General features: G+C 32.6%; 1 protein-coding gene across 7 annotated transcripts in view; it reads left to right on the top strand.

Annotated features, from left to right (window-relative positions):
- The window catches only part of ninaC (STKc_myosinIII_N_like and MYSc_Myo21 domain-containing protein ninaC), a 186,670-nt gene that overhangs the window by 54,903 nt on the left and 104,267 nt on the right, over positions 1 to 27,500 (top strand). For all 7 annotated transcript variants that reach the window (XM_068388291.1, XM_068388292.1, XM_068388298.1 and 4 more), the window contains exons 7-24: positions 261 to 401; positions 1,068 to 1,215; positions 3,201 to 3,291; positions 8,686 to 8,784; positions 10,306 to 10,377; positions 11,639 to 11,752; positions 12,356 to 12,544; positions 13,719 to 13,918; positions 14,905 to 15,079; positions 15,522 to 15,651; positions 16,291 to 16,504; positions 19,523 to 19,664; positions 20,025 to 20,178; positions 20,667 to 20,804; positions 21,720 to 21,880; positions 23,914 to 24,191; positions 25,109 to 25,258; positions 25,785 to 25,888. In XM_068388291.1, the coding sequence (XP_068244392.1) occupies positions 261 to 401; positions 1,068 to 1,215; positions 3,201 to 3,291; positions 8,686 to 8,784; positions 10,306 to 10,377; positions 11,639 to 11,752; positions 12,356 to 12,544; positions 13,719 to 13,918; positions 14,905 to 15,079; positions 15,522 to 15,651; positions 16,291 to 16,504; positions 19,523 to 19,664; positions 20,025 to 20,178; positions 20,667 to 20,804; positions 21,720 to 21,880; positions 23,914 to 24,191; positions 25,109 to 25,258; positions 25,785 to 25,888 (2,700 nt within the window). The remainder of the gene's footprint in view (positions 1 to 260; positions 402 to 1,067; positions 1,216 to 3,200; positions 3,292 to 8,685; positions 8,785 to 10,305; positions 10,378 to 11,638; positions 11,753 to 12,355; positions 12,545 to 13,718; positions 13,919 to 14,904; positions 15,080 to 15,521; positions 15,652 to 16,290; positions 16,505 to 19,522; positions 19,665 to 20,024; positions 20,179 to 20,666; positions 20,805 to 21,719; positions 21,881 to 23,913; positions 24,192 to 25,108; positions 25,259 to 25,784; positions 25,889 to 27,500) is intronic.

Genomic DNA, 27,500 nt, shown 5'->3' with positions numbered 1-27,500 from the left:
TTATGATTGTCCATCGTAACAATATCAATCTAACAGGCATATTTTATGTAAATGAGTGACATTTTGAAAGCGTCTACGAAGTCAAGTGCTTGCAAAATTGTCTCTGCTATAAGTGGTTATTCGGTATGTTGGTATCTTTATTTTAGTGTATTTTGATCTTTTTCACTCGTGAATAGAAAGGAAATCGCTAGTGTTGCAGCTCTCCCTCGGTTACTGTATTATCATCCTTGTAAGTGTCCTAACATATCCTCGATTTCTAGGTCAGTGTGCTCACTTGTCTGAGACGATGGAAAAGAGGAATACAGCCGTGGGTACCCCGTACTGGATGGCCCCTGAAGTCATTGAGTGCGAGCAGAAACAAGACCATTCGTATGATAACCGAGCTGACGTTTGGGCCATAGGTAAGTGGTTACTTCAACAATGTTCTTGACTCTGTGAATTTCATCAGTTTTATTTTTTAACCTCCTTGTCTCGGCGGGAGTAGTTCAAGCTTCTTATATTCTTGATTACCTTAAGATGATTACTGATCTTACTAATGTAAAGCTCCATGCTATCATTCCAATTTAATGTAAATCAATCAATCAACTTTAACCCCCAACATATCCCCACAACATTCCCTAATTGCAACAAATTAGTGTGAACCCACACAAAATTGAAATATTTATTGCAGTGAAAATGAAGAGAATTATTTGAATCGGTAATATGTAATGAAAGAATAAGATGTAAGGCAAATCTTCTTCCTGTGGTTTCATTAAACCAGTTAGTTTTCTATCATTCTATGAATATTTGATGCAAACGGTACTACAATAAATTCCTGTAGTACAGTATGTAAAAAATAACGTAGTTTTTTTACGTACTACAATAAATTACTGTAGTATTTAAACAAGAACGTACTTTTTACGTACTACAATAAATTACTGTAGTATGTAAAAAAAGAACGTAGTTTTTTTTTTACGTACTACAATAAATTATTGTAATATGTAAAAAGGAACGTCCTTTTTTGTTAGTATTTGATATTTCTTCTTAAGCAGCCACTAAAATTAGCGTGTCACTGAATATTCTTCCAGGTATCACGGCCATTGAACTTGCCGATGGAGACCCACCATATGCCGACATCCACCCTGTTCGCGCCCTTTTCCAGATCCTGCGAAATCCCCCTCCGCTTCTCAAGAGAGCTTCTGACTGGTCACAGGACTTGGTGGACTTTATTGCAGAGTATGTTTATGGCTAAGTTATTCTCCAGATTGTTGTTGTTGTTAGCATTAGTATCTCCTAACGAAGTTTACTGTGTTTTAATTGTTAATTTGATGATAACTATTTCAGATATGGTAGTTCACGATCTCTGTCGTAGGTACTTACTTTGATGGCTGCTTTACCGGTCCCATACAGCAGGGGAACCCCACTCTCTGCAGGACCTCCACTGTCGTTTTACCTTGTTCGTTCAGAGTATTCAACGTTTCATATCACATATTGTTCATTTACTGTTAAATCGTCACTGTCAAAAGACTCATGAAATAAAAAAAAAAGTCTTCAGTTTCCTCTTGAAAGCCTTAATGTCTTCAATCATTCGAATGTTTCGTGGGAGCTTATTATATAGTCTCGGGGCCGCATATTTAAAGGTTCTGGAGCCTAAAGTAGACAGGTAATTGTCCTTATGAATAATTTTTTTAGGGAAAATGAATACTGTAGTCTTTGGAGTTGTATAGAGAAGAAAAGTCCTGAAATAACTGTATTAGTCAAAATGCAGAATGCAAACCATATTGACTCGAACGTTCTTGTCAAAATTCACTATTTTTGGGCTCTAGACTACGAAATTTCTGTATAGGTTCGGGAAACTTTAAGGAAACCCTTCAATATAGTTTTATTTTCCTCCACCCGTTATATGTATCAAGTAGGATATATGGGTATACATATACATACATACAGTATGTTTAATACAATTCACAGCATATGTATTCATATATAGTTTATATGTTTCATTAGTAATTTAGTTCTTTTTACCATGAATAATTAGTTATGTTTTGTTTTTTTGTATTTTTAGAAATAATTGGTGGTATCAGTGACATAAGAAGGTTCATTACCAATGGGAGAAAATGGAAGTTTGTATTAATTATAAGAAAATGCAGTTTTCTTTGTTTTCATATCATAAGGTAGTAAATAAAATTTTACAATTCAATTCAATTACAAAAACTGAAAGGTTACTGATAAGAAATCGAGTGTCATCTGAAAAAAAAGAAACATTAAATCCCGTTATTAATACTGAACAATATCTAGCGTTCATGACGTCCCCTTTTTTTTTCAGAAAAATGTAAATGATTTATGTAACGTTATTGATTTTCTAACCAGAAATATTGGGTAAACATTATTTCTTGAAATGTATGAAGCGACTTGAACACTTAAACAAACAAGCAGATGCCCTTCATCTTTTTTCCAAGAGGGAAGGTTATATCATGCGTAAAAAGAGATGAGAGTTAATAAAGAAATCTGTATCTAGTTTAAAAGAATACAGGTGAAATTCTTTATTTTTTATATTAAAAGAACTCGTTTTATTGACATTCTTCATTATTTCATTCAAAATAAAATTAAAATGACATCTCAGGAATGGCATTAGCATTTCTAACAGATTTTTAACTACGAAAAGTCGATGATGACTAGGTGGATGATTTGCTATGAAAAATCCTCTGTATAAATAATTCAAAACGAGTGAAATATTGTATTGATAATGTGTTAATTTCACAATAGATTGTAAATTGAAGCAATTTTGTTGTCTTTTCTCCAAAGAGTTAGAATCAGTTTAACATAGCTTACAAAATTCGCATTTAATTTCTTCGATTTCTTTAAGAGAAAGAGACTGAAAATAAGATGGAAAAGGTTCGCTGAGGTAATGGAAGGAAATAGCAGGTCTTTTTAAAGTATTACAATAAACTCTTTTGTAATGTTTAGGACAGTATGAAGAAAGATTTATCAATATATGTGTATGAATTTCTCTAGAATGGACTAGTATGAAAGATAAAGATTATTAATTCATTATTACAAGGGTCTGTTTTTCATATTACAAAAATTGAATGAATAAAACTGAAATTCATATTCTGTCCCTTAAACGATAGATAAACAGGCGAAAATGGCAATGAACAATAGAGTGAAAGAGACTCATTAAAGAGAGGAAGAATGTGATGGAATTCGTTTTTTTTTCTTCTCAGGTGTTTGGTGAAGACAGCTGATCATCGGCCAGTTATTCTCGAGATCATCGAACATCCCTTCATTGTTAACGTTCCAGAAGACGCCAGCGAGGTAGGTTCTTTTCATTTCATCGTGGTTGTATCTTTGTTTTCACCTCCGCCAACGAAGTTGGGATGAGGTTATGTTTTCGCCCCTTTTTGTTTGTTTGTGAACAACTTAATGGCCACAGTGTTAATCATAGAGTAGTGAAACTTCCAGGGATTAATTGTTACGCTGAAACGTGGAAGTGGTTCAATTTTGAAAGTCCTATGTTAAAGGTCAAGGTCTGTCAAAAGATCGACCGAATTAATCCTAGCCTTAGCCCCATGTTCGCACATGGTTGTCACAACGACTTCAAATACGCCTACGGTCTAAATTGAGTCCGGGAAAGGCAAGCCGTTTTCGAGAAATATACTGCCATGGCAGAGGTCTGCACTCTCAGACTGCTTTTCTAGTTCTTATGTTTTTCATTAGGTTTGTTGATGTCTTTTTTTAGGATTAAATATCTTTGAGCAGTTCTTAAATGCATGTCTGTGTATTATCGTTGTGGTGTCCCTATACTGTAACTATAGTATTGTGCGTGCACCTGTTTCAGAGGGTAGGCTGAGCGTATGGAATACAGCAATTCAAACTTGCTGACTATTGACTAGTCAGTCTTTGAAAGTACTATAGATAGCTCAGTATATTTAGCTCTAACAAGCTTATTGTTTATAAAGATATGGGTGCAGTGAATCGACCATAATAATATGGCAATTCCCATAGTCGCTCTCCTCGTGAACAACTTCTATGTCTCTTACAAGGTTATTTGATTGTGGTATCTTGACAAGAGCATCAACTAAATTCATCATAATCCCTATGTTGGCTTCCACGGATGGCTCAATTATCTGACCAATAATGTGTAAAATCAAAATTTTATATGTATGTAACCTATATATATATATATATATATATATATATATATATATATATATATATATATATATATATATACTGTATATATACACACACACCGTGCTAGGCGGTATATCTTAGTAATCCATATTTGCCACCGGTTATATAAGCGGATGAGTAACCTGGTGGAGTAATGAGAACTTTGGGTGTGGAGGAAATGCTCCTCCCCCCCTAAATCTCAATGAAGTCACTGACAGCAGGGTGACGGATTGGTTTTAAGGCGATAGACAAGATGTCTTTTTGGCTTCTACTCCTGATGCTTGGCGCATAATCTTACTAAAATTAGTATGGACCAGCAGGGGTCACTTGCCTTATGTAGATAGGCACTGTGCATCACAAGGAACTGGGTATCCTTTAATGAATCTAGCCAATGAATTCTCTATGGATTTAGTCGGTCTATGGAAATCGAAAATGACAGAATGCCACCCCAGTCCCAGGCGTGGCAAGGTGCTAAGAATCTCCCGGTTTATAAATACTGAAGAAAAATTTAAAATTGGTAGTTGGAATCTTAGACCCATGAATCAGATTGTGAGATAACAGCAAGTGGAGAATGAATTTATGAAATATAGTTTGGATAGCTTTGCCCTAAGAGAAATACGTTGTAAGGGAATTGGTAAGGAAACTTCAGACCAAGGCAATATATATATATATCTACTCAGGAAGATCAGATGGAGTTTGAAGAGAAGGGGTAGGAATGATGATGACACAAAGGAGCAGAAAAGGCATTAACGGAATGGAGATCTGTAAATAGTAGGTTGTTACTTGCAAAGTTTAAATCAAAGCAGTGCAATGTGAGTATTATATTGTGCTATGCACCAACAAATGACCCCCCTGAAGAAAGGAAAGATAAATACTGTAAAGAACTGCCGAGTGTAATAGATGAGATCCCAGAGAGAGACATGGAAATTGTAATTGCTGACTTCAGTGATAAAGTTGGAAGGAATAATCAAGGGATAGAGAATGTGATGGGTAATGAGGGTCTTGGCAAAGTTGCAAATGAAAATGGGACACATTTTATAAGTTTTTGTTCAACATACAATCTTGTTATTGGAGTACTCTTTTCCAGCACAAGGACATCCACAAATATACATGGACTTCACCATGTGGCAATTACAAAAATGTAATAGATCACATAGTCATTAATAAAGAGAAGAAGAGGACTTTGAGAAATGTAAGAAACTATTGAGGTGCAGATATTGGTAGTGATCTCCAGCTCCTCTTTACCACACTGAAATAAAAACTGAAAGCAATCAGCAGAAAGGTAGATAGAATCAAGGTTTGATACAACTAGGCTTGTAGAAGAGCACAGAGAAATCTTTGCAATTGAATGAAGGAATCGATTTTCAGTTTTAGAGACGTAGAACAGACAATTAATGAAGAATGGTGTGATTTTAAGAACATATATCAGTCAGTTGGTAGTGAAGTTTTGGGGCATGCAGTTACAAAGAGAAAATTATGGATTTCAAATGATACTTGGGATACTATAAAAAAGCGACAAAGACAGAAATTGATTGGGCAAAGTGTTCGAGGAAGTAATGAAAATTACAAGGTAGAACATGCTAAGTATTCCAGTGTTGATAATGAGGTCAAAAGAAGAGCCAGGAATGACTGGAAAGAATATCTAGATAGGAAAGAAGATGAGGCTGACAAAGTTATGAATTCCAGGAGTGGCTATAGTGTGAGAATTTCTCATAAAATTATTAATGAAATCTCTACTGGAGCAAAGAAGAGGACGCATATGCCCATCAAAAAGAGAGATGGATCTGTTATAACAACAAAAGATGAAGAAAGGCAACGTTGGATGGAACACTTTAGCGAGTTCATAAATCGGAGACATAAAGAGAATAATTTGATTGATATACCTGAAGTTGAGGAAGACCTTAATTTCTCCATGAATGAATTCAGTGTGTTTGAAGTCAAAGCTATCATTAAAAAGCCCAAGAGATGAAAAGCCCCCTGATACGATGGAATAACTGCTGAGATGATATTGGCTGAAAATGAAGTGACTCCCAGAATACTCACAAGATTGTTTTGTAGAATGTGGCATGAAGAAGCAAAACCTGATGAATGGGAGCTAGGAGTGTTGGTGAAATGGCGAAAAAAAAGATCTGACTTATTGTAATAGTTACAGGGGCATCATTCGTACGTCAGTATACTCATTCTAAAAAGACTTCGAGAGAAAGATTGATGAAAAGCTGAGATGAACAGGCAAGGTATAGAAAAGGTAGAATTTGTACTGACCAAATATTTATTTTAAGACATGTACAGCAATTTGTAGAATATAGAAATCCACTTTTGATGGAATTTGTGGGCTATGAAAAAGTCTTTGATAGTGTGCACCGGCCATTTTTTGTGGAGATTCTTGCGTTATTATGGAGTTTCTCTCAAATATATAAATTTTATTAAGTCTGTTCATGAGCATGGCAAGTGCAAATTTAATGTTAGTGGAGTCCTATCAAATTAATTTTCAGTGAAAAGTGGAGTACTCCAAGGGAATGCGTTGTCACCTATGTTGTTTATCCTCCTTAACGATTTTATAATGCATAGAACAGTTGGGGATGGTGGAGAAGGATTGGACTGGATTGGTAACAGGAAATTAGCTAACCTAGAGTATGCTGATGACGTGGTCCTTATTAACAGAACACCACAGGACTTGCAAAGCTTGCTTACCAGTATGCATGAAATATCACTTGAGGTTGGACTCAAGATAGATAGAGGAAAGACAGAGATGAGAACGGAATATGCAATGGAAGAGGAAATATCATTGGAAGGAGAAAGGATTAATGAGGTGGAATCATTTAAATATTTAGGAACTATGATCTCTAATACAGGATCGTTAGAATTTGAGTTTAATGAAAGATTAAGAAGAGCAAACCAGACAATGGCTAGGTTAAGTAAAATTTGGAAATCAAATCTAAAATTACATATAAAGATTAGGCTATGTATCCGTGAGATCGGTGTTACTGTATGGACATGAGTTGTGGTATAACAATGAAACAACATCCAACAGATTTTGTGGATTTGAGAACAAAGCACTCAGAAGGATATTGGGAGTTGAATTGTAGGACAGGGTTAGAAATGAGAGTATAAGAGAGATTACTCGAGTGCCATATGTGGATGAGATAATGGTGAGGGGTAGATGGAGATGGTTTGGGCATACTCTTCTCACTCCTCAAAAGAGATTAGTTCACCAAACTTTCAACTGGGGTCAACAAGGCACTAGAAGAGTTTGAAGACAAAGGCCTACATGGCTGAGGATTATGAAATGTCAAGTTGGAGATGATGAATGGAAAAGTATCGATTTAAAAGTTCAAGGTAGAGACGACTGGGGAAATCTAACAGAGACTCTTTGCGTCAATGGGCGTGGGAAGAGGTGGATATATATATATATATATATATATATATATATATATATATATATATATATATATATATATATATATATATATATACAGTATATATATATATATATATATATATATATATATATATATATATATATATATATATATATATATATATATATATATATATATATATATATATATATATATATATGTATATGTGTGTATATATATATGTATATGTATATATATATATATACATATACATTTATATATATATATATATATATATATATATATATATATATATATATATATATTTATATATATATATATTGAAGTTCTTGTTCTGTTCCCACTCAAGATCATGTTAAACTGGGTAATCACATTTTCTTAAATTGAGAATTTGTTGAAAATGCTTCAATTTTATAAGAAAATGAAATGCTGATTTTACACTTAATATATCTTCTATATACTTTTGATTATGGCTTTGAAAATGTTAATATTATTTTATGAAAAAACTTTAATGGCTAAGCTATAATGAAGATATATAGAACCAAATCCATGACAACATGTTTCTATGAAAAACTAATCTGCAGTTAACTGCTGACATTTATTGTTATGGAGAAAAGTAATTCTTCCGGAGAGTCGTCGTTGAAGTTTTTTTCTGAAAACTGGTTCCTGATTAAAAGTTTATTTTTATTTGCTGAGTTCAGTAGTTGAAACATTTTAAGGATTACTGCAAATTTTTAGTCTATGGAATACCTTTCCATTGACTGGTTTGAATGCTCTCTTGCATTTAGGAAGATATAAAGTTGTGATAGCAGTAATTATCTAAATTGTAAGCTTTTGGTTTTGCAAGGAAGCATTTATAAGTTATGAAGGAAACTACCATCGATGAAGTTCATAATTAAAAATGAATTTTTAAGAATAAATAAATGGTATCCCTTTATAAAGATATTTCTCTGAGTTAAGAGAGACTTAGTGTTTCCATAACATCACTTTTGCTTTAGTGTTAAAAATTAGCACTTTGTAAAAAGTGCGAGAACTTCTGCATTTTTTTAAATATACAGCGTATATAATTGTGGATTTTTAATACCCAAGATCAATAGACACGGCATGGTGTTTTATTCAAGATATCACTTTTATTATCAAATGTGCTCTTTTTCAGATAAGGAAGAAGCTTCTAGATGAGAGGAAACGTTTATTAGCAATGAATGTTAAGCCAGAGCGACCGATGACAGCTATAGCTCGCCAAGGTTACCTCAAGGTGGGTGTCAGTCGTGATTATTTTTCATTATAATCAATCTGGCAGTTGAATGTTAAACAATTGAAAGTGAATTTTAGTAGCTGTATTAAGAAAATATAACAACTGATTTAAAGGTACAATTTCGTAAGTACCAATAAAAACTCCGGACATAGAATGTTTGTGTGTGTGAGAGAGAGAGAGAGAGAGAGAGAGAGAGAGAGAGAGAGAGAGAGAGAGAGAGAGAGAGAGAGAGAGAGAGAGAGAGAGGAGGAGGAGTTTTGTTTTAAAAGATTTCATTCAAGCCGTCGGTCATCTGTTAAATCTAGTTTGATAAACATGGGCCAATGGCCTCATTATCTTAATGGCATTCTTATCGATATGTGGATAGTTAACAATTTATTTTGGTTTTCAGCATTTCTACGGGTTCCTAAAGTAAAGGTTTCGACTTTTTTTTTTCTTGTTTAATTTGCTCTTTGGGAAGAGGGAATGTCTGAGGAATTCACAGAAAAATTTAATTACATAACCTTTTCCTACTTATTATTATTATTATTATTATTATTATTATTATTATTATTATTATTATTATTATGATTATTATTATCAGCTAAGCTATAAGATGCCATGAGTCGCATGGCTCCAACAGGGAAAAATAGCCCAGTGAGGAAAGGAAACAATGAAATAAAAAACGGCAAGAGAAGTAATAAACAATTAAAATGAAATATCCCAAGAACAGTAACTACGTTATTTTCATGTAAGAAAACTTGCAGACAATATTTTGTTTTCATCATGAAAACCGATTTAATGAATAACCTACTTAATTACACTTACATAATAGGGGACCATCAGTTAATGAAATTTAATTATTGATTTTGTACACAAGATTTTATAACAAGCCTTGTCAGGTGCTTGATTTGACTTGTTCAGGGTTTCTATATTAGTTTAGTAATAATTCTTCAATTTTTTATTGTTGCCAAAGTTTTTTCCCTACTACTAAATAGAAATTTTTAATTAGTTTTGTTATGAAAGAACATTGATTATTTATGAAAAGAGGTGTCTGATATAATTATTCTTAATAGATGTTATCAGATGACTTTCATTAACAAAATTTATTAAACAAGTAACAGAAAACGTTTTCTTGCAGTTTTAAGACTTTCAGTGTTGTCTTCCATTTCATATACCTACTTTCATGATTGTATATTGTCAAGATCAAAATAATAATGACTTTTTCTTTTATAATTTGTGTCGTCAAAGAATTGCTATTAATGGTGATTAAGAGGTCCAGAATTGTTATCATAGATTTTCATAGTTTCATCGATTATGCTTGTTGAATATGAACAAGTAGTTCATAATCATAGTTGCACAAATCTTGACATTCAATATTAGAGTTTATCAGTTTTTGGATTATGATCACAATGATTAGTATTTAAAGGTAATAGATATTTTATATATTTACTTATATCTAATGCAATCTTTAAAAAGTTGGTTAATATATTTCCTGGTCAAAGATTTCGAAATTAATATATTTATTTCTGCCTTTATCAGACTGATAGACATGGAGCCGCCAAGAAGATGATCGTCGATGATTTAGCTGCTTTGGAGTCCTTCAATGACGAGGTATTATTATTATCATTATTATTATTATTATTATTACCTTTACTTGAATTGTCACACATTTTTGTTAGTTTGCAAATGAATACATGAAAAGGGACTGGTCAGGATATTCAAGTGGAATAATGGAACTTGATTTTTCAAGTAGGTCTATAACCAATATCAACTTTATGTAAAAAATTCCAATAGTACTGATTTTCAATTTAGAATGTTAGTATTATAACCTTTATTTCCAATTTGTCATGTGCTGTGATTATATGTCTAATGTATAGATTAATTTTTTATGAGAACATTAATTCAAGTGATTGAAGATTGTCCAGTAAAATTACAGACTGCTTACATCTCCTGTTAAAAATGTAAATAACTGAATATCTTGCAAGAAAAGAAAATAAATAACTTTTTTTTTCTTTTTGCTAGATTAAGCGCCTCATGCTTTGGTTTTACGAGAAGCTCGGAATATGGAATAGATAATTAGATGAATGGATATATAATTGTGATTTATAGTTTGACTAAAACATCACAAGTTAAAATATCTCCAATTATCCATAGAAAATTTATGGAATCAGACCTGATAGGTCTCAAGTGTTGATGTCCATTTGCAGGGAGTACTCCAGGACACTATTTTAGGGCCCTTATTCTTACCATTCGCGTTTGTAGCTTTGTTTTTCATTTTCCGAATCAAGGCCTTTAGGGGTAATCGTCTAACAGTCCAAATGGTAATTAGGGATGTCTTTCTCATTTGACTGAATCAGATGTTATTTTTATGTAATCAGACAATAATGATTATGGTGGAGATAATAATAATGGTATTTAAAACTGAACATTTTATTGATATTGACAAAAGGCAAGGCTAGTTATAACGTAATAATGACTATAACCATAACAATATTTATAAATGTTGATTATTAGAATGATGATTGGAATCAGTATTGACTATCCTATTCGGTTGTTAATTTTGATAATTTGATAGAAATAAATGATTAACCACAATATCGTGAGGAATACTGTCCACATCAATAGTCTTTGTAAAGCTTAGGCATCTCATTAAATCTCCTATAAATATAAAGATTTAATATTCTAGGAAAGAAGTCTTATCCATCTTCTTTAAAGAACATAATTGTTCTTCAGTCTATACATTCATAAGTAGATTTGAGAATCACAAAATATAATGTATTGATTGTGTTTCGTATAGTATCAGTAACTAAAATAAAACTACAAATCTAGATAATAAAAGTTGGGAATATTTTGTCTATTTTTTTTTTCACAGGTGGTTTTGGAAAACCTTTTCGGGCGTTACCAAGACGGCTACATTTACACCTGGGTGGCTGATGTGCTGTTGGCGGTGAACCCCTTCAGCGACAGGTGCAAATACGACGTAGATGTAAGTAATGCTCACTTGATTGATTGATTCTTTACAGTTGTCATTTGGATATAATTATAACACCTATTGAGTACGGGAAAAGTGTAAATTTGCTTAAGTAATTAATTATGCGAGAAAATTTTTTTTTTTTCTAAACACTTGGATTAAATTGATACTGTCATCAAATCTTAAAGATTTCGTTATTCATAGATATATTCTTCAAACAGAACGAGATAGATAAATCTAATGAGATTAATGGAATGAGAACAACAACACATATATGAAAAGAAATTATGATACATAAATTTTTTTAGAAATAATTTGAAGGAAAAGAAACTGATAGAAGATTTCTTTAGAAATAATTTAAAAGTAAAATAAATTCTGATACATTATTTTTTTTTTATAAATAATTTTAAGAAGGAATTCTGGTACACTTTTTTTTTTTTTTTTTTTTTTTTTTTTTTTAGAAATAATTGAAGGAAAAGAAATTCTAATAGCACATTTTGAATTGAAACAGAATTTGATAACTAAAATGTTTATGGAATTCTTATAGCGTGTTTCCTATTAAAAATAATTTAGAAATAGTAAGCAGTTTTACTAGCCTCGCCTTTTGTATGGAAACAGGTGCAGAAGAAGTACAAATCGAAGTCTCGCAACCAGAACGACCCTCACATCTTCGCCGTGGCCGACAGAGCTCACCAGGACATGATGCATCACAAGGAACACCAGACCATCGTCCTCAGCGGGGAATCCGGATCCGGCAAGACTTACAATTTCAATCAGGTTGTCAACCAACTCTGTTATATTGGTTCGGTAAGTTTTCATTTGATTTAGTTTTCTATTTCAAGTTTTTAAAAAGCTGTGGAAATTCACCAAGAACAATGCATGCTATGGAATAATTGTATTTTCATTTCGAGTGATATTAATTTTCTGTATTTTGCTGAAATTGTTTCATTATGATGGGAGTCAATTTTGGAAGAGGGACAAAAATAACACATTCGATTCTGCAGTCATGCTCATGAAGTTACAGTACTTGCATCTTGTAAATTTTAATAGAATGGTCATATTGTCTTGCAAGTTTTGGTAAAGGAAAAATTTAGATAGTGGTTATGAAGTGTATCTCGATATTGGCATGACTTTCTCGTTTCCAGAAAGAAAATGATCTCAGTACTCTTGTAGCTGGTTATTACCTAAGTTTGAGATCGAAGTTTAGGGGACAACTTATTTTCTTCATATTCTATTCTTTTGATTTTTATTAGTAAAGATGAATATAATTCGACTTCATTAATATTTTGCATATTAGGAATGATAAAGGTCTAAAGAAAATTTAATGATAATACAGCATTAATTATTAGTATTAATACAGATACTGTAAATTAGAGATTACAATATTAATATTTGTAATATTATTAATAAAAAATAGCATTAATATATTAGGATGATATTAATGATAGTTACAATAATAATAATTGCTATTCCCCTTTCTCTTTCGTATTCTTTATTATCATAAAACTACAGGATTCTTTAAAGGTGTATTGAATATAAATATTCGGTAAAAGAAGTTTGTACATCTTTACATCTAGATGCGTTTTTCTAACTTACTGTCATTCAGTAGTGGATTCCATATAGTAAATGTTGGTTTCGTTGGTATTTTCTAGAAAGTGACATCTGGGGTGCCTACATTTACGAAAATTTTACAGATCAAGGAGCTCTAAAATTTGAATATTTAAAGATTAAGTGCTGACGTGAATGGTCCAATAACTTTAACCTTATGTGCTTGTTATACTTAACGTTTTATCTCTTTTCGAGCTTTTTATTGCTCTATGTTCTGAAAAGTGTACATATAGTTTAATCTTCCTATATAACACCTTTAGTTAGGTGGTTTGCGAAAAAGCTTGATTCTCTTAGGCTCTGCAGTTCACCTCAAGAAAGGCCAGTTGAGTATTTTCCTGATTAATTAATCAATTTAACCTTTTTTTTTAACCAGAGTAATCCGGGCTTAATCGAAAAAATCAAGAAAGTATCAGTGATCCTGGATGCATTCGGCAATGCCGTGACGCAGCTCAACCCCAACGCCACGCGCCATGTTCGCTACTTCGACATCACCTTCAACAAAACGGGCAAGGCCTCAGGGGCCATCATCTGGCTCTTCATGCTGGATAAGTTCCGCGTCACAGAGAGAGCCAGGTAAGGTTTCCCTCCATCACTCTTGCGCTCTCAACACCCTAAAACACTACATATATACTGTATACTGTATATATATATATATATATATATATATATATATATATATATATATATATATATATATATATATTACACAAACACAAACACACACACACACACACGCACACACATATATATATGTATATATATATATATATATATATATACATATATATATATATATATATATATATATATATATATATATGTGTGTGTGTGTGTGTGTGTGTGTGTGTGTGTGTGTGTGTGTGTGTGTGTAAATATCAACTAATAACGGTATTTGGTATGAAATTAAACCTTGGGAATATATTCCACTTGAAATTATTTTACGATAAATGTCCAGCCGGAAGCATTTATCATAAAAGATTTTCCTGTGGATATACTATATATTCCTAAGGTAGATTTCGATATTAAATACCGTTGTGATTGATATGTATAGTGACAAATAGTCACACACACACACACACACATATATATATATATATATATATATATATATATATATATATATATATATATATATCTATATATATATCTATATATATTTATATATATATCTATATATATCTATATATATCTATATATATATATATCTATATATATATATATATATCGATATATATCTATATATATATATATCTATATATATATATATATATATATATATATATCTATCTATATATATATATATATATATATATATATATATATATGTGTGTGTGTGTGTGTGTGTGTGTGTGTGTGACATATTGTAGACAAGTCAGAAATTCTCATATTTGATTCGTGTAGGTACATTTTAGCCTATAGAATTGCAATAAAAGGGTATGATTAAAATACCAGCAAGTATCTAAACAAAAACTGAATGAGTTATAAAAGGTAAGATATTAAGACTACTTGAATAACCTCCTTGATACTCTGTAAACCATAAGTAATTTCATCCTTTTCAGAGGAGAAGGCAACTTCCACATGTTCTATTACCTGTACGATGGATTGTCTCAGAGCTCAAGGCTTGCGAGGTACGGCCTCAAGCTTGGCCGCAAGTACCATTATCTGGCCAAACATCCCTTTGATAATGAAGTCACCAATGCTCAGAAGTTCAACAAGGTGGAGGAGGCGTTCAAGGTGAGACAGAGAATGGGGAGTAATATATGATAAATATATACCGTCTTTTATTTCTTATAAGTGTTTCTTGTACTGAAGTTGTAATTAAAATCTTTAATTGGTGAAGGCTCTGTTGGCCACGTTTCTCTAGATTCAGTATATGTTTGTTATTATTGATACTTTATTTTGTGAGCAAATACAGTAATGCCTAATCATTGGTTGAGAGTGTAGATATATTGTATTTTGTTATTAATAAAGCAGATTGAATTTATTTCAAGTTCTCTTGAGCTTTGACCCGTAACCCTGAAGACTTATTTATGTAATTGATAAAAAGAAAATGTAAAATACAAGGCCCTAAATTTAGGGCATCAATTCTCAGTCTGCGGATTGGGAAAATATCACTTATAATTTTTGCTTGATAATCTACATACTAACCTTGCTGTTTTTTTTCCATTCTATTAAGGAAATCGGCTTCACAGATAGGGAACTACACACAGTGTACCTGGTTTTAGCTGCTATTCTGAACATAGGAAACATCAGCATCACTGGTGACCAAAACGCATCGATAGTCGATATGGAGCCGGTGAAAGAAGGTCAGAATATACTACAATTCGTGGCACAATTACATTTGACTGATATACTCTCAATTTACTATAATTAGTCACCCACCTAAATCCTGCATATGCGTTAACTTTGTGTTGGTAGATTTGTACATTACTTAGTGCAAATATTGGTCGTTGTATTGATTGAAGTTTGGAGTCATGAACTTTAATTATAAGCTGATGCATAATTCAGGTATGAATATTATATTTGTCGATAAATAAATTGGGAAGGTAATGTTTTGACTCGGTTCCAAACTAATTTTGGAATGGTCATGATATATTACTGATGATTATTGAGAATAGCTGTACATTTGATGTCAATATCAAGAATATAACTCATTGTCATAAAGAAAATATATGATGGATTAACACCCTTCTGTAGTCGGGTGGGAGTGAAATATACCAGGAAAGGAAATATATTAGTAAATAACTTGTTTACGTTATTACCAGTGTTTGAAGTTTTAAAGGGTATGTACATATGTACATGCTTCGCATTTATATGTGCTGTTTTATACCAATGATACTGCCCTTTAATTGGTGTTGCTACGTTTAATAGCGGTAACATTATATTTTTGATTATTATTAATCTATTACTTGACATATGCTTACAGTCAGTTCTCACTATTCCAGTCTGCCATCTCTTGGATGTGGATGAAAAGAAGTTAACTTGGGCCCTTTGCAACTACTGTGACGTCAAGGCTGGGAAGCAAGTCGAGCAAGTCAAGAAGACCGAATACGAGGCCGAGATGAGCAAGGACGCCCTGGCCAGAACTCTCTACTCCCGTCTTGTTGACTACGTCGTGAACACGATCAACACGAGGCTCTCTGTCACCAGATTGGTGTTGTGAGTTAACTACCTGCTTTAATCCAGCCCTTTAACTGCCAAGAAAGGAGAATGTTTGTACAATCTTAGAGTAGAGCAGGCTACATAGAGACAATTATCCTGATCAACATTAAAACCGTAATGCCCTTGTGTAAGTTCCTGATACGCTCTCATCATTGTACTTTGTCTTTTTCATACTGGATCTTTCAGTTTTTTCCTTCACTTTTTTTCTGTTTATCAGACATTCAAGTCCTTCTCCTCCTTAATTTCATAGCTTTGGGTCTTTCTGGGATTCTCAGGTGTATTCCATTCCGTAACCATTTTTTTTTACCTAAATATACAATCATCCTTCCTGACAACAATCTCAAGTTGATTCTTATTGATTGTAAATTTGAATCGACCATTTAGTATTTTCTATGATTTAGTGAGTGTTTATGTGTTTCTACAGTTTTTAATGTCGTTTATATTTTGCAAAGTCTTTGTTCTAGACAGACGAACACCTTATAGCTGTTAAGACTTTCTTTATTTACATGTTGTACCTATTGGCTCTTGGTTAACAGGTGTATCCTCATGTTTGAAATTTCTTTTGTCGTTGATTTTCTGTTAAGCTTCTCTTTTTGATCACTGATGATAGTCAACTCTCTTACACCCAATCTCTTGCCACTATCATCATTTTTTTTTTAATAATTATATTCGTTCATGACCATATTCATGAATCATTTATTAATTTTTAGGGGGATCTTGACCCCCAGGTAAACTTCCTTTGCTAGAATGCAGCTCCATTGCCTTATGGAAGACTGTTGGTCAAAATATAAGGGACTAACCATTGTACGGAAAGAGAAAGTCGTAAACTCGTTAGTTAAACAAAGGGGACTCCAAAACTGTCCGCAGGGGCCCAATCATTTTGCCCCGATTCATTTTGCCGGGAAAGGAGATACTTCCACCCCAAATCTAACTTAGATTTGGGTTTCACCCAAACAGACACTGGATAGTTCAGGGTGTTATCAGTCCCCATTGATTTTGGCAAATTGGCTGAATTGAAAGAGTAACACCAACCATTCGATGCCACTGAAGCGACGGATTTACGTGCACGCCATGAATGATAAAGTTTAATTGAACTGTCTTCCATCTTTTACTTCTAAGTTATTGTTATATAGACCTTTGGACACAATATTTGAGAACTACGTAGATTTCATGTAATGGCAATTGCTCTACATATCTGTGTAATGGGGCACATGCTCTAAAGGCTTATTGTCCAACATCGTTGCTAAAGTTTTGAAACAATTACTGACCAGCAAAATCTTAAGCCAAATAATTTTATTGCTTTCACGGGAATTAATTTAGATACCATGGTTAAATGTAAGAGCTATAGCTAATTGGTGTTTCAGCTACGTATAAAAAGCTTTTTATGACACTTGAAAATTTCTCAAATTTTTTAATAACTTAACACTTATCTTGAGACAAATAAGACTGAAAATAGTGTTCCCTATACGAGACGTAAATTATTATATGAGTCTTTGATTGTTATTTTCCGGTTGATTTTCATAAAACTGGCAATTCTCAAAACCAATCAGTTAAGTAGGTAAACAGACTGGTTAATCTGGGTGAGGATTGAGTCACTGTTATCTTATTTTATGGTTAATAATAGAGGCATTTTGTGATTCGACTTGTTAGCGAAGACGATGCAGAAAACAACGAAGTAGATTAACTGAAATATGCATAATTCATCATCATCATCCTCTCCTCCTACGCCTATTGACGCAAAGGGCCTCGGTCAGATTTCGTCAGTCGTCTATCTTGAGCTATGAAATCGATACTTCTCCATTCATCATTTCCTACTTCTTGCTTCATAGTCCTCAGCCACGTATGCCTGGGTTTTTCCAACTCTTCTAGTGCCTTGTGGAGCCAGTTGAAATTTTTGTGAACTAATCTCTCTTGGGACGTGCGAAGAGCATACCCAAACCATCTCCATCTATCCTTCACCATGAGACATAATTCATAATATGTCACAATTAAGCTTAACTTTTTATTACATTTAATTTTGAAAGGACTCAACAATCTATGTTCACAGCTGAAAGTCAAAATGTTTTTTAAATCATTATTTTAAATGAGGATTAAATTGGTAATAATGATAATGATAATAAGTAATGATTACTCCTACATATGTAAGAACAGCAAAAGGCTTGTATCTTTCTCACACATGAAACAAGTGTCCAATATTATTATTATTATTATTATTATTATTATCATTATTATTATTATTATTATTATTATTATTATTATTATTATTATTACTTGCTAAGCCACAACCCTAGTTGGAAAAACAAGATGCTATAAGCCCAAGGGCTCTAACAGGGAAAATAGCCCAGTGAGGAAAGGAAATAAATGAACTACAGGCGAAGTAATTAGCAATTAAAGTAGAATATTATAAGATAAGTAACAGCATTAGAATAAATCTTTCCAATATAAACTATAAAACTTTGACGAAACAAGAGGAAGAGAAATAAGACAGAGCTTACAAAGAGCCTATTAAGTGCAGCGAAACCCTTGCACATTATTATTATTATTATTATTATTATCATTATTATTATTATTATTATTATTATTATTATTATTCTATGAACTGTCTTTATTAAAGAAGAGAAACACATGCATCAAACATGTCCTCTTACACCTGGTATTCTATTGCATCTGTGACCAAGTTGTTGAATCAGTAGAACTTCAAAAGTTCAAACTAGCAGCAAATGTTTTCATGTTGAACAGGCTTACATAAGTCCTTTTATAGTTTTTATATCAAATATCTGTTTTAATCTTGTTAAGTTTTTTTGAAATATTTTATTTTAATTTTTCATAACTTCTTATATCGTTAATTTATTTCCTTATTTTCTTTCTTCACTGGGCTATTTTTCCCAATCTGAGCCCTTGGGCTAATAGTATTTTGCTTTTCCAACTAGGGTTGTAGCTTAGCTAATAATAATAATAATAATAATAATAATAATAATAATAATAATAATAATATAACCTTCTTCTCTCACACAGTGGTGATCCCTACGCTATCGGCATTTTGGACATGTTTGGATTCGAGGCCAATGACCATAATTCCTTCGAAAACCTTTTGGTGAACGTTGCTAATGAGCAAGTTCAGTATTTTTACAATCAGTATATTTTCAACTGGGAAATGGTAAGTCTTTTTTTGTCGTTACTTCAGTAAATGAAGAGACACACAATTAGTACATTATATAGATCTCTAATCAAATGAATGATTTGCTTCGTATTTAAAAAAAAAAAAATATAACACTATATTCAATTTTTCGTAATGTGGCGCATCCGCTCTGACTCGGAAAAGTTTCCTACTAGCTGATTGGTTAGAATTATTTTGTCCAACCAATCAGTGATTAGGAAACTTTTCCGGGCTAAAAGGGCACCGCTGCGAGTCGGTGCAAATTTGGCACATTAAGAAAATTATTACATTGTGGCCAGGATATATAATTAGCTCAGGATTCTTTTCTTTAATCAAATAAACATCCTATTTCTTCAACAGCAAGACTATTCAGCAGAAGGAATTCCCGTGAAGAATTTCACCTTCCCTGACAACCGCCACATCCTCGAACTCTTCTTGGCCAAAAACAGTGGCCTCTTCGCCGTCGTTGAGGAGGAGAGCAGGGATAAAATGGGAACCGACTCCTCACTTGCATGTAAGATTTTCTTGCATAATTATGACTGATTGATACAAAATTTAAAGAGATCTTTATTTGAATCTCATGATACACTTTGAATTATTTGTGGGTTGTGGTGGCCGATGTGTTAACATTCCTGACAGGTGAAAGCCAGACAGGGATTCGAGTCCCACTCAAACTCGTTAGTTTCTTTGGTCGCTGCAACATCACCCTCCTTGTAAGCTAAGGGTTTTTTTTTGGGGGGAGCCTTTAGGTCTATCTGCTGAGCCATCAGCTGCCATTGCCTGGCCCTCCTTGGTAGCTTGGGTGAAGAGGGGGCTTGGGCGCTGATCATGTGTATACATGGTCAGTCTCTAGGGCATTGTCCTGCTCGATAGGGCAATGTCACTGTCCCTTGCCTCTACCATTCATGAGTGGCATTTAAACCTTTAAAACTGAAAAAGGTCTTGGTGTTCCATTTTTACAGTTTGCTTGCTGGCTAATGTTCGTTTTCTTTGCGTCTTTAGGTAAACTCAAACAACGTCAGAATCAGAAGCAGATGCAGCAAGTATCCGAGTTCACCTTTGCTATCTCCCATTACGTGGGTCGTGTGAAGTATGATTTTCACGGTCTAATTAACAAAAATAGAGACCACATTTCAGTAGGTAAGATTCTAATTTTTACATTTATATTTGCTTTTGAATTGCCCCCCAATTACATCTGTCGCCTATTTCATAGATTTTATATGAAGGAAGAGCTATGTCACTTCCAATTTTATAATAGTTTTCAGTCACGCCAAACTGTGAGACATCTTTTGGTATCAGACACATTCACAAATATACACAACCAGTGAACAATAGATATTTTGGTGGAATACACAAGCAAATTTTAGATTCCTCAAGACAAAAAAAATTAACCTGGATCTTATTTTTCATAAAACACAGAGTGTTGCATATCTTTTATTCTAATGAAATAAAAAAAGAGGAAAAAAAGACCAAATGATTATTACACAACATATATCCACAGCTAGGTAGTTTGGAGTGGCATTAATATTTGAAGGAATGAGGTTGAAAGATTGTCGACTGGGCAGTACTGATACTTATTACCTTGGCATTGTACTTTTACACAGGCGTTAGTTTTGTTTTATAGCTTAGTCAAACTATTCTTGCCTAAAAGTATATTTCATTATAAATAATATTAGCTTTTAATCTTTTGTTTAAATGTTTTATCAACACATCTAATAAATGTAATTAGTAATTAGGATATATTTCGGTGTCAATTTACTCTTGTGACAATATCACATATTTTCCTAAAAATAAACTCCAAAAACATAAATTACATCATGCGTAAAAAAACAGAAACTTTCAGGAGGAAAAATGATTAAATTTTGAAATACTGTATATAACAAATCTTAGTTCTTTTGTTCATTAACATTAGGTTGGCAAAAGCATTTCGTTTTAACGACTGATATCATTGTTAAGAAGAAACAACATGAGATCTGAACTTGAAACAGAAAAATTGGGCCTCACCGACACCTCTCCGAAGATGAGTAATTCTCACATTATTACCATCTTTCCCAGAGCTTATCCAGACCATGAGGAAGTCTGCCAACGACCATATCAGGGCCATGTTCTGCAATAAACTGACGAAGACGGGTAATGTTACCATCGAAAGTGAAGAGCTCGCGAAAAAGAAGAAAGCGGCTGCTGCTACTAAGAAGACTGATAAGAAGGAGTCAAGAGTAAGTAGAGGGAGGGGGCCAATAGTTGAGAGTAAGTAGGAGTCAGGAGTAAGCAGAGAGAGGAAGGAAGTCGGGAGTGAGATAAGGGAGAGAAGACGGAAGCAACGAAGCGTCAATAGTAGTAGAGGGAGGGGATAGAGTTTAGATTAAGTGAAAGGAGGGAAGATAGAGCCTAGAGTAAGTAGGGGAGGGAAGTAGTCAAAAGTAAGCAGTGGGAGGGAATAGACTCCAAACGTAAGTAGAACCAGGATTAATAGAGTAGAATGAGGAAAGAAACGTCTAGCGTGAGTAGAGGAGGGAAGAAAAGGTTTGGTGTAGTAAAGTAGAGGGAGGAAGGAAAGGGTTTAGAGTAAGTGTGGGGAGGGAAGGAGTCATAAGTAATCAGGGGATGGAAGAAAGAGACTACAATAATGAGAGGGAACGAATAAAGATTTGATAAGTAAGTGGAGGGAAGAAGAAAAAGGGTAATTAAAGTGAGGGAAAAGGATTAAAGTCATGCGAGGGAGGGAATAAAAAGTCGAGAGTAAGTAGGAAAGGAAAGAGATCAAAAGCAATCAGAGGGAGGGAAGAAGAGTGAAGAGCAACTTGAGGAAGGGAAGTAAGAGTCGAACGTAAGTAGAGGGAGGGAAAAAGAATTAAGTACATCAAGAGAATAGAGTCAAGAGCAAGTAGAGAGGAAAGCAATTTTTTCTGACACTTTTCATAGAATTGTTTATTAATGACAAGAGAGATAAGATTAAATAAGGGGAAAATTGAATATTGTGTCATAGTGAACTATATAACAAATGCCAAGTTTTTAATAATAGCCATAAAAAGGTTGAAGCGATGCATTGTAATTCTTCTGTTTTATATATAGGTATGAACTCGAGTGAGAGGAGTACCGATTTGAAAAATTGAACTTTTTATCCAGAAAATGTTTTATATTGTCCTATAATTTTCAGTTCTCTGAAAATTACAAAAGACTGTTTTATATAAATTGATTTTCATTGCATTTTTAGATAATGTCTTAGTTGTCAGATTTCAGCATGCATTTTTTTTCCCGAATCAACTCCATGTTTGTAGATTAGTCGTCATCTTTAAAATGTGATTTAGTTTAGTTAAATAATTTTATTTCATTTTCTAAGCTTGCATATGTAAATTATAATTTTAGTATTGCTTATTTTATTTTCTCACTTGTGCTTTCTGCAGATGATCAGTTTTAATATGCTGTACCTTAATTAACCTTGAATCTGCAGCTTACTAATTTTAAAAACATGAACGCTTTAGCAGATAATAGTTTTAAGAGGACATACAGCACTAATTTTACTACGTGATCTCGCATTTGTCAATTTTCACACAAGTTTTGATATTTCGTTAATTGAATTTACATTACTTATGCAAATTATTTCAGTACACTTCTCGGGTCATTTGGAAATTATAGTAGAGATAGTTTCTGCCCATTACCTGAGCTTATTTTGTTTTCTTTTAAGATTTTGTTTTTTATTTTGGTACAGTTAATTTGATTTTAAGACTTGAATTTGCATTTTTTTTTCAAATATTGTTGAAGTACATTTCCTTCAATTTAATCACCAATTTTTTTTTGCATTTTTTTTTTTCAGTACAGTTAATGCTTTTTTCGTTTCCCCACCATACTGGAAAAGTTTTGCACTCCAGTGCAATGTATTTAATCTTTTAGTCTTTGACATTCCATCGCAATTCATTAATGAACGTATGCAAATTTTATGTTTAAGAACACTTCATTCAATTTTATAACCTGAATTATTTCTTGCAAATTGTAATTGAGCTCATATAACTTATGACTTGTACTAATTTTTACAGATATCTGCATCACATATTTCATTAATGATCTAAACAGCCGATTGCAGTTCTAATAGCTGCTCTTTCAACTTCTTAGCCTAAACTTCCTTGTGTAACTTTTAGAATATATCAAGTAATTTTATGACCTAGAATCACATTTGCATATTTCTGCACAACACAATTGTGCAATGATCTAAATGACCACTTTCCCATACATTCCTTGAATTCTTCAACAGCGCTTCAACACCAAATCCCGAGGACAGCTGTCGCAGACGCGCCACGTGCAGACCTGGGGCATGACCTTCCGTTACTCCCTGATCGAACTCCTTTACAAACTGACCAATTCTCAGCCCCACTTCGTTCGGTGCATCCGTTCCAACATGGACAATTCCGAATCGGTCTTCGATCGAGACATGATCAAGCACCAAGTGAAGTACCACGCTGTTTGCGACACCATCAGAATCAGGCAGCAAGGATTCTCGCATAGAATTCCTTATCAGGAATTCTTGAGGAGGTGAGTGGGACTTTCAGGAACTAGATTCCCTCTGTGGGAAAAGTATAAGGTATTATACCATTGGTAAATAAGCGAAAAACTAATAGATATAAGGATAATTTTCATTTATCTGGTTTTCATTTAAAAGAATAACCCAGCTCCATCCTCAGCGTCGAGTCATTTATCCCAAATTTGTTACAATCATTTATTGATAATTGAGATAAATTGATTATATCGTTTATGACTTAAAGGTGTATTTTGTTTATGATTTAATCTATGAATTTAGGCGAGTACTTGAAGAAGGTGTAATTAATTCAATGGTGCTATTGCCTACATAAACTGTGTTATTTACAGATTGCGATTCTCAAGTCCAGTGGAAAGAGGAACGTGGTTATAGAATCTAAGCAACAGTTAACATTTATTTTGCAATGTGTTATTAGTTTGTGAGCTTCAGAATCAATTTAAATATTGCACTCGCTCAATTCAGATAACAGACCTTCACCTTTCATCTTTGTTTTATGTTATATTTCTTCAAGTATAACCATTTTCATACATTTATTTTTTTCTGGAGTCTTTTTCCAGAAGAAAACTTGTGAACAAATTCCCTATTATATTCTTTCGATGACAACAATCATCCAATTGTATATATATACAGTATATATATATATATATATATATATATATATATATATATATATATATATATATATATATATATACATATATATATATATTTATATATACATATATGTGTGTGTATGATATATATATATATATATATATATATATATATATATATATATATATATATATATATATATATATATATATACTGCATACAGAGAGAGAGAGAGAGAGAGAGAGAGAGAGAGAGAGAGAGAGAGAGAGAGAGAGAGAGAGAGATAACAAATAATCAAAATTATATTATTCACTTTCAGGTATCAGTTCCTGGCCTTCGAATTCGACGAGGTAGTGGATTTAACAAAGGACAACGCCAGACTTCTGCTTGTGCGACTCAAGATGGAGGGATGGGCCATTGGGAAAGACAAGGTCTTCCTCAAGTTCTACAACGAGGAGTTCTTGAGCAGGTCCTAAGGCTTTTGTTTTCTATCAAATATTCTGTTATGTTTACAGTGTTCCAAATGAAGCTTCAAGTATAATTCTCATATCTATATATATATTTTTTTACGTTGACTATCCGACTAATGCATTGCTCTTGGAAGTTTTTTAAGATTTGAAGGCATTGAATTCATAGTAAATTATTGTATGAAAGCTTCCTTTCAATGGTATATTTCTGTAGCTTTTAGAACCCTTGATAGAAATCGTCCTTGTTCAAAATAGTTGCAGCAATTTTGAAGTGCACAAGTCCTATATGATATTTTATTCTCAAGTCCTTGATTAAGACTTTTCTCTTAAGTCTTTTAAAGCTTTTCTAGTCATTAATTTTCCAATAATCTCCTTCACTTAAGGTTAGTGTAGACTACGTTATATTTATGAGTTTTCTATTAAAATTCTCTTTATTTTCCCCTGCAATCAAGGCATTGGCCTTACATTGAAAACTTGGGTTTCCTTTACCTCATAAGTATTATAGCATCTTTGTTAATCCCTCCCCAGACTGTATGAAACCAGCGTGAAGAAGATCGTGAAAATTCAGGCTTTGATGAGAGCTTACATGCAAAGGAAGAAGAAGTTGAAAGGACCACAGCGTGCAGAAGAAAGTAAGTCTCACGATTCTCGTTCTTGATCTTAAATATACAATGTTTATATATATATATATATATATATATATATATATATATATATATATATATATATATATGTATATGTATATATATACATATATATATGTATATATATATATATATATATATATATATATATATATGTATATATATATATGTGTGTGTGTTTGTGTGTATAAATGTGCTTATATATATATATATATATATATATATATATATATATATATATATATATATATATGTACAGTATATATATACATATACTGTATATATATGTGTGTGTATATATATATATATATATATATATATATATATATATATATATGTGTATGTGTGTGTGTGTGTACAGTATATATATACATATATGTATACATGTGTGTGTGTATATATATATATATATATATATATATATATATATATATATATATGTATATGTGTGTGTGTATATATATATACATATATATATATATATATATATATATAGATATATATATATATATATATATATATATATATATATATATATATATATATATATATATGTGTGTGTGTGTGTATGATTTATATGTGTGTTTATATTTTGTATGGATGAATCAATGTATAATGTTTTTGTTGGACTATTTGTATGATTGAAATTTCTCCCAAAGTACCGAGTACATCTAGCAAGGTTTGTGGACTTGACTCGTATCCACGATCACCGGCAATTCTAACCTTATGAAAACACCAATTTATATGATTTTACTGTACTAAGTGCGGTACTGGATTTACCACTAAAGATTTCAGTCGGCGAAAGTCTGAGAAATAATTCCATTTTGACCCTGTAGTATATGAGTTAGAAATTTGAAAGGTTTTAATTTTTGTTCTTAAGTTATGCATAAAAATATTTGATGATTTTTAAATATTTGCTAAATCGTGGAACTTCTTAGAATTACTTTAAGAGTAACAATCGAATGTGATCGTGAACTTCCGTAAAATGCTGATGCTTCGCACTTGCAACTAAATTTTGCTGAATGTTCCATCTCGTGGAAATATTCTCCATCAGACTACGTTGTTATCTTATCCCCATAATTACTTACTTTGCATAAAGTACAGGTCACTGTGAAATAAAGAAGCTCGACCTCATTTTGTCCTTTGTGTTTACTCAAGTGACTGTGTATGTGTTTGTGTGTATGAGTCAAGAGGGTAGGATGTGCGATTGTCTTTGCAGTTCTTCAAGTTTGTTTATTTAACCAAAACTCAAGATTTTGACTAAATAAATCAGAAAAAAATTGAACTTGGTGATATCGGGAAAGATAGGCAAGATACATTTTTATCCTTCGACCCCGTGTGAATATTCGATATACTGTATCTACAGGCTGTGATTGCATTGCTACCTTCAAGCCTTTTATGCTAAACTGGTTTCGCTATATATAAGTTTATTTCAATCTATCAGTTGTAAAAACTATTTTAAGCACAAATACTGTACCCTTATTAGTTTACTTATAGACTCATGATTTACATATGTAATTGATTGTAAAATTTAAAAATAAACAGTTTTTAGTTCATACAGTATAGTGACAGTATTTGTATGACAATAACAACTGGGGTA

Source organism: Palaemon carinicauda, chromosome 15, assembly GCF_036898095.1.
Source record: "Palaemon carinicauda isolate YSFRI2023 chromosome 15, ASM3689809v2, whole genome shotgun sequence".
Lineage (NCBI taxonomy): Eukaryota > Metazoa > Arthropoda > Malacostraca > Decapoda > Palaemonidae > Palaemon > Palaemon carinicauda.
Note: the sequence above shows the minus strand (reverse complement) of the source record. Positions and strands in the feature narration are given on the sequence as shown.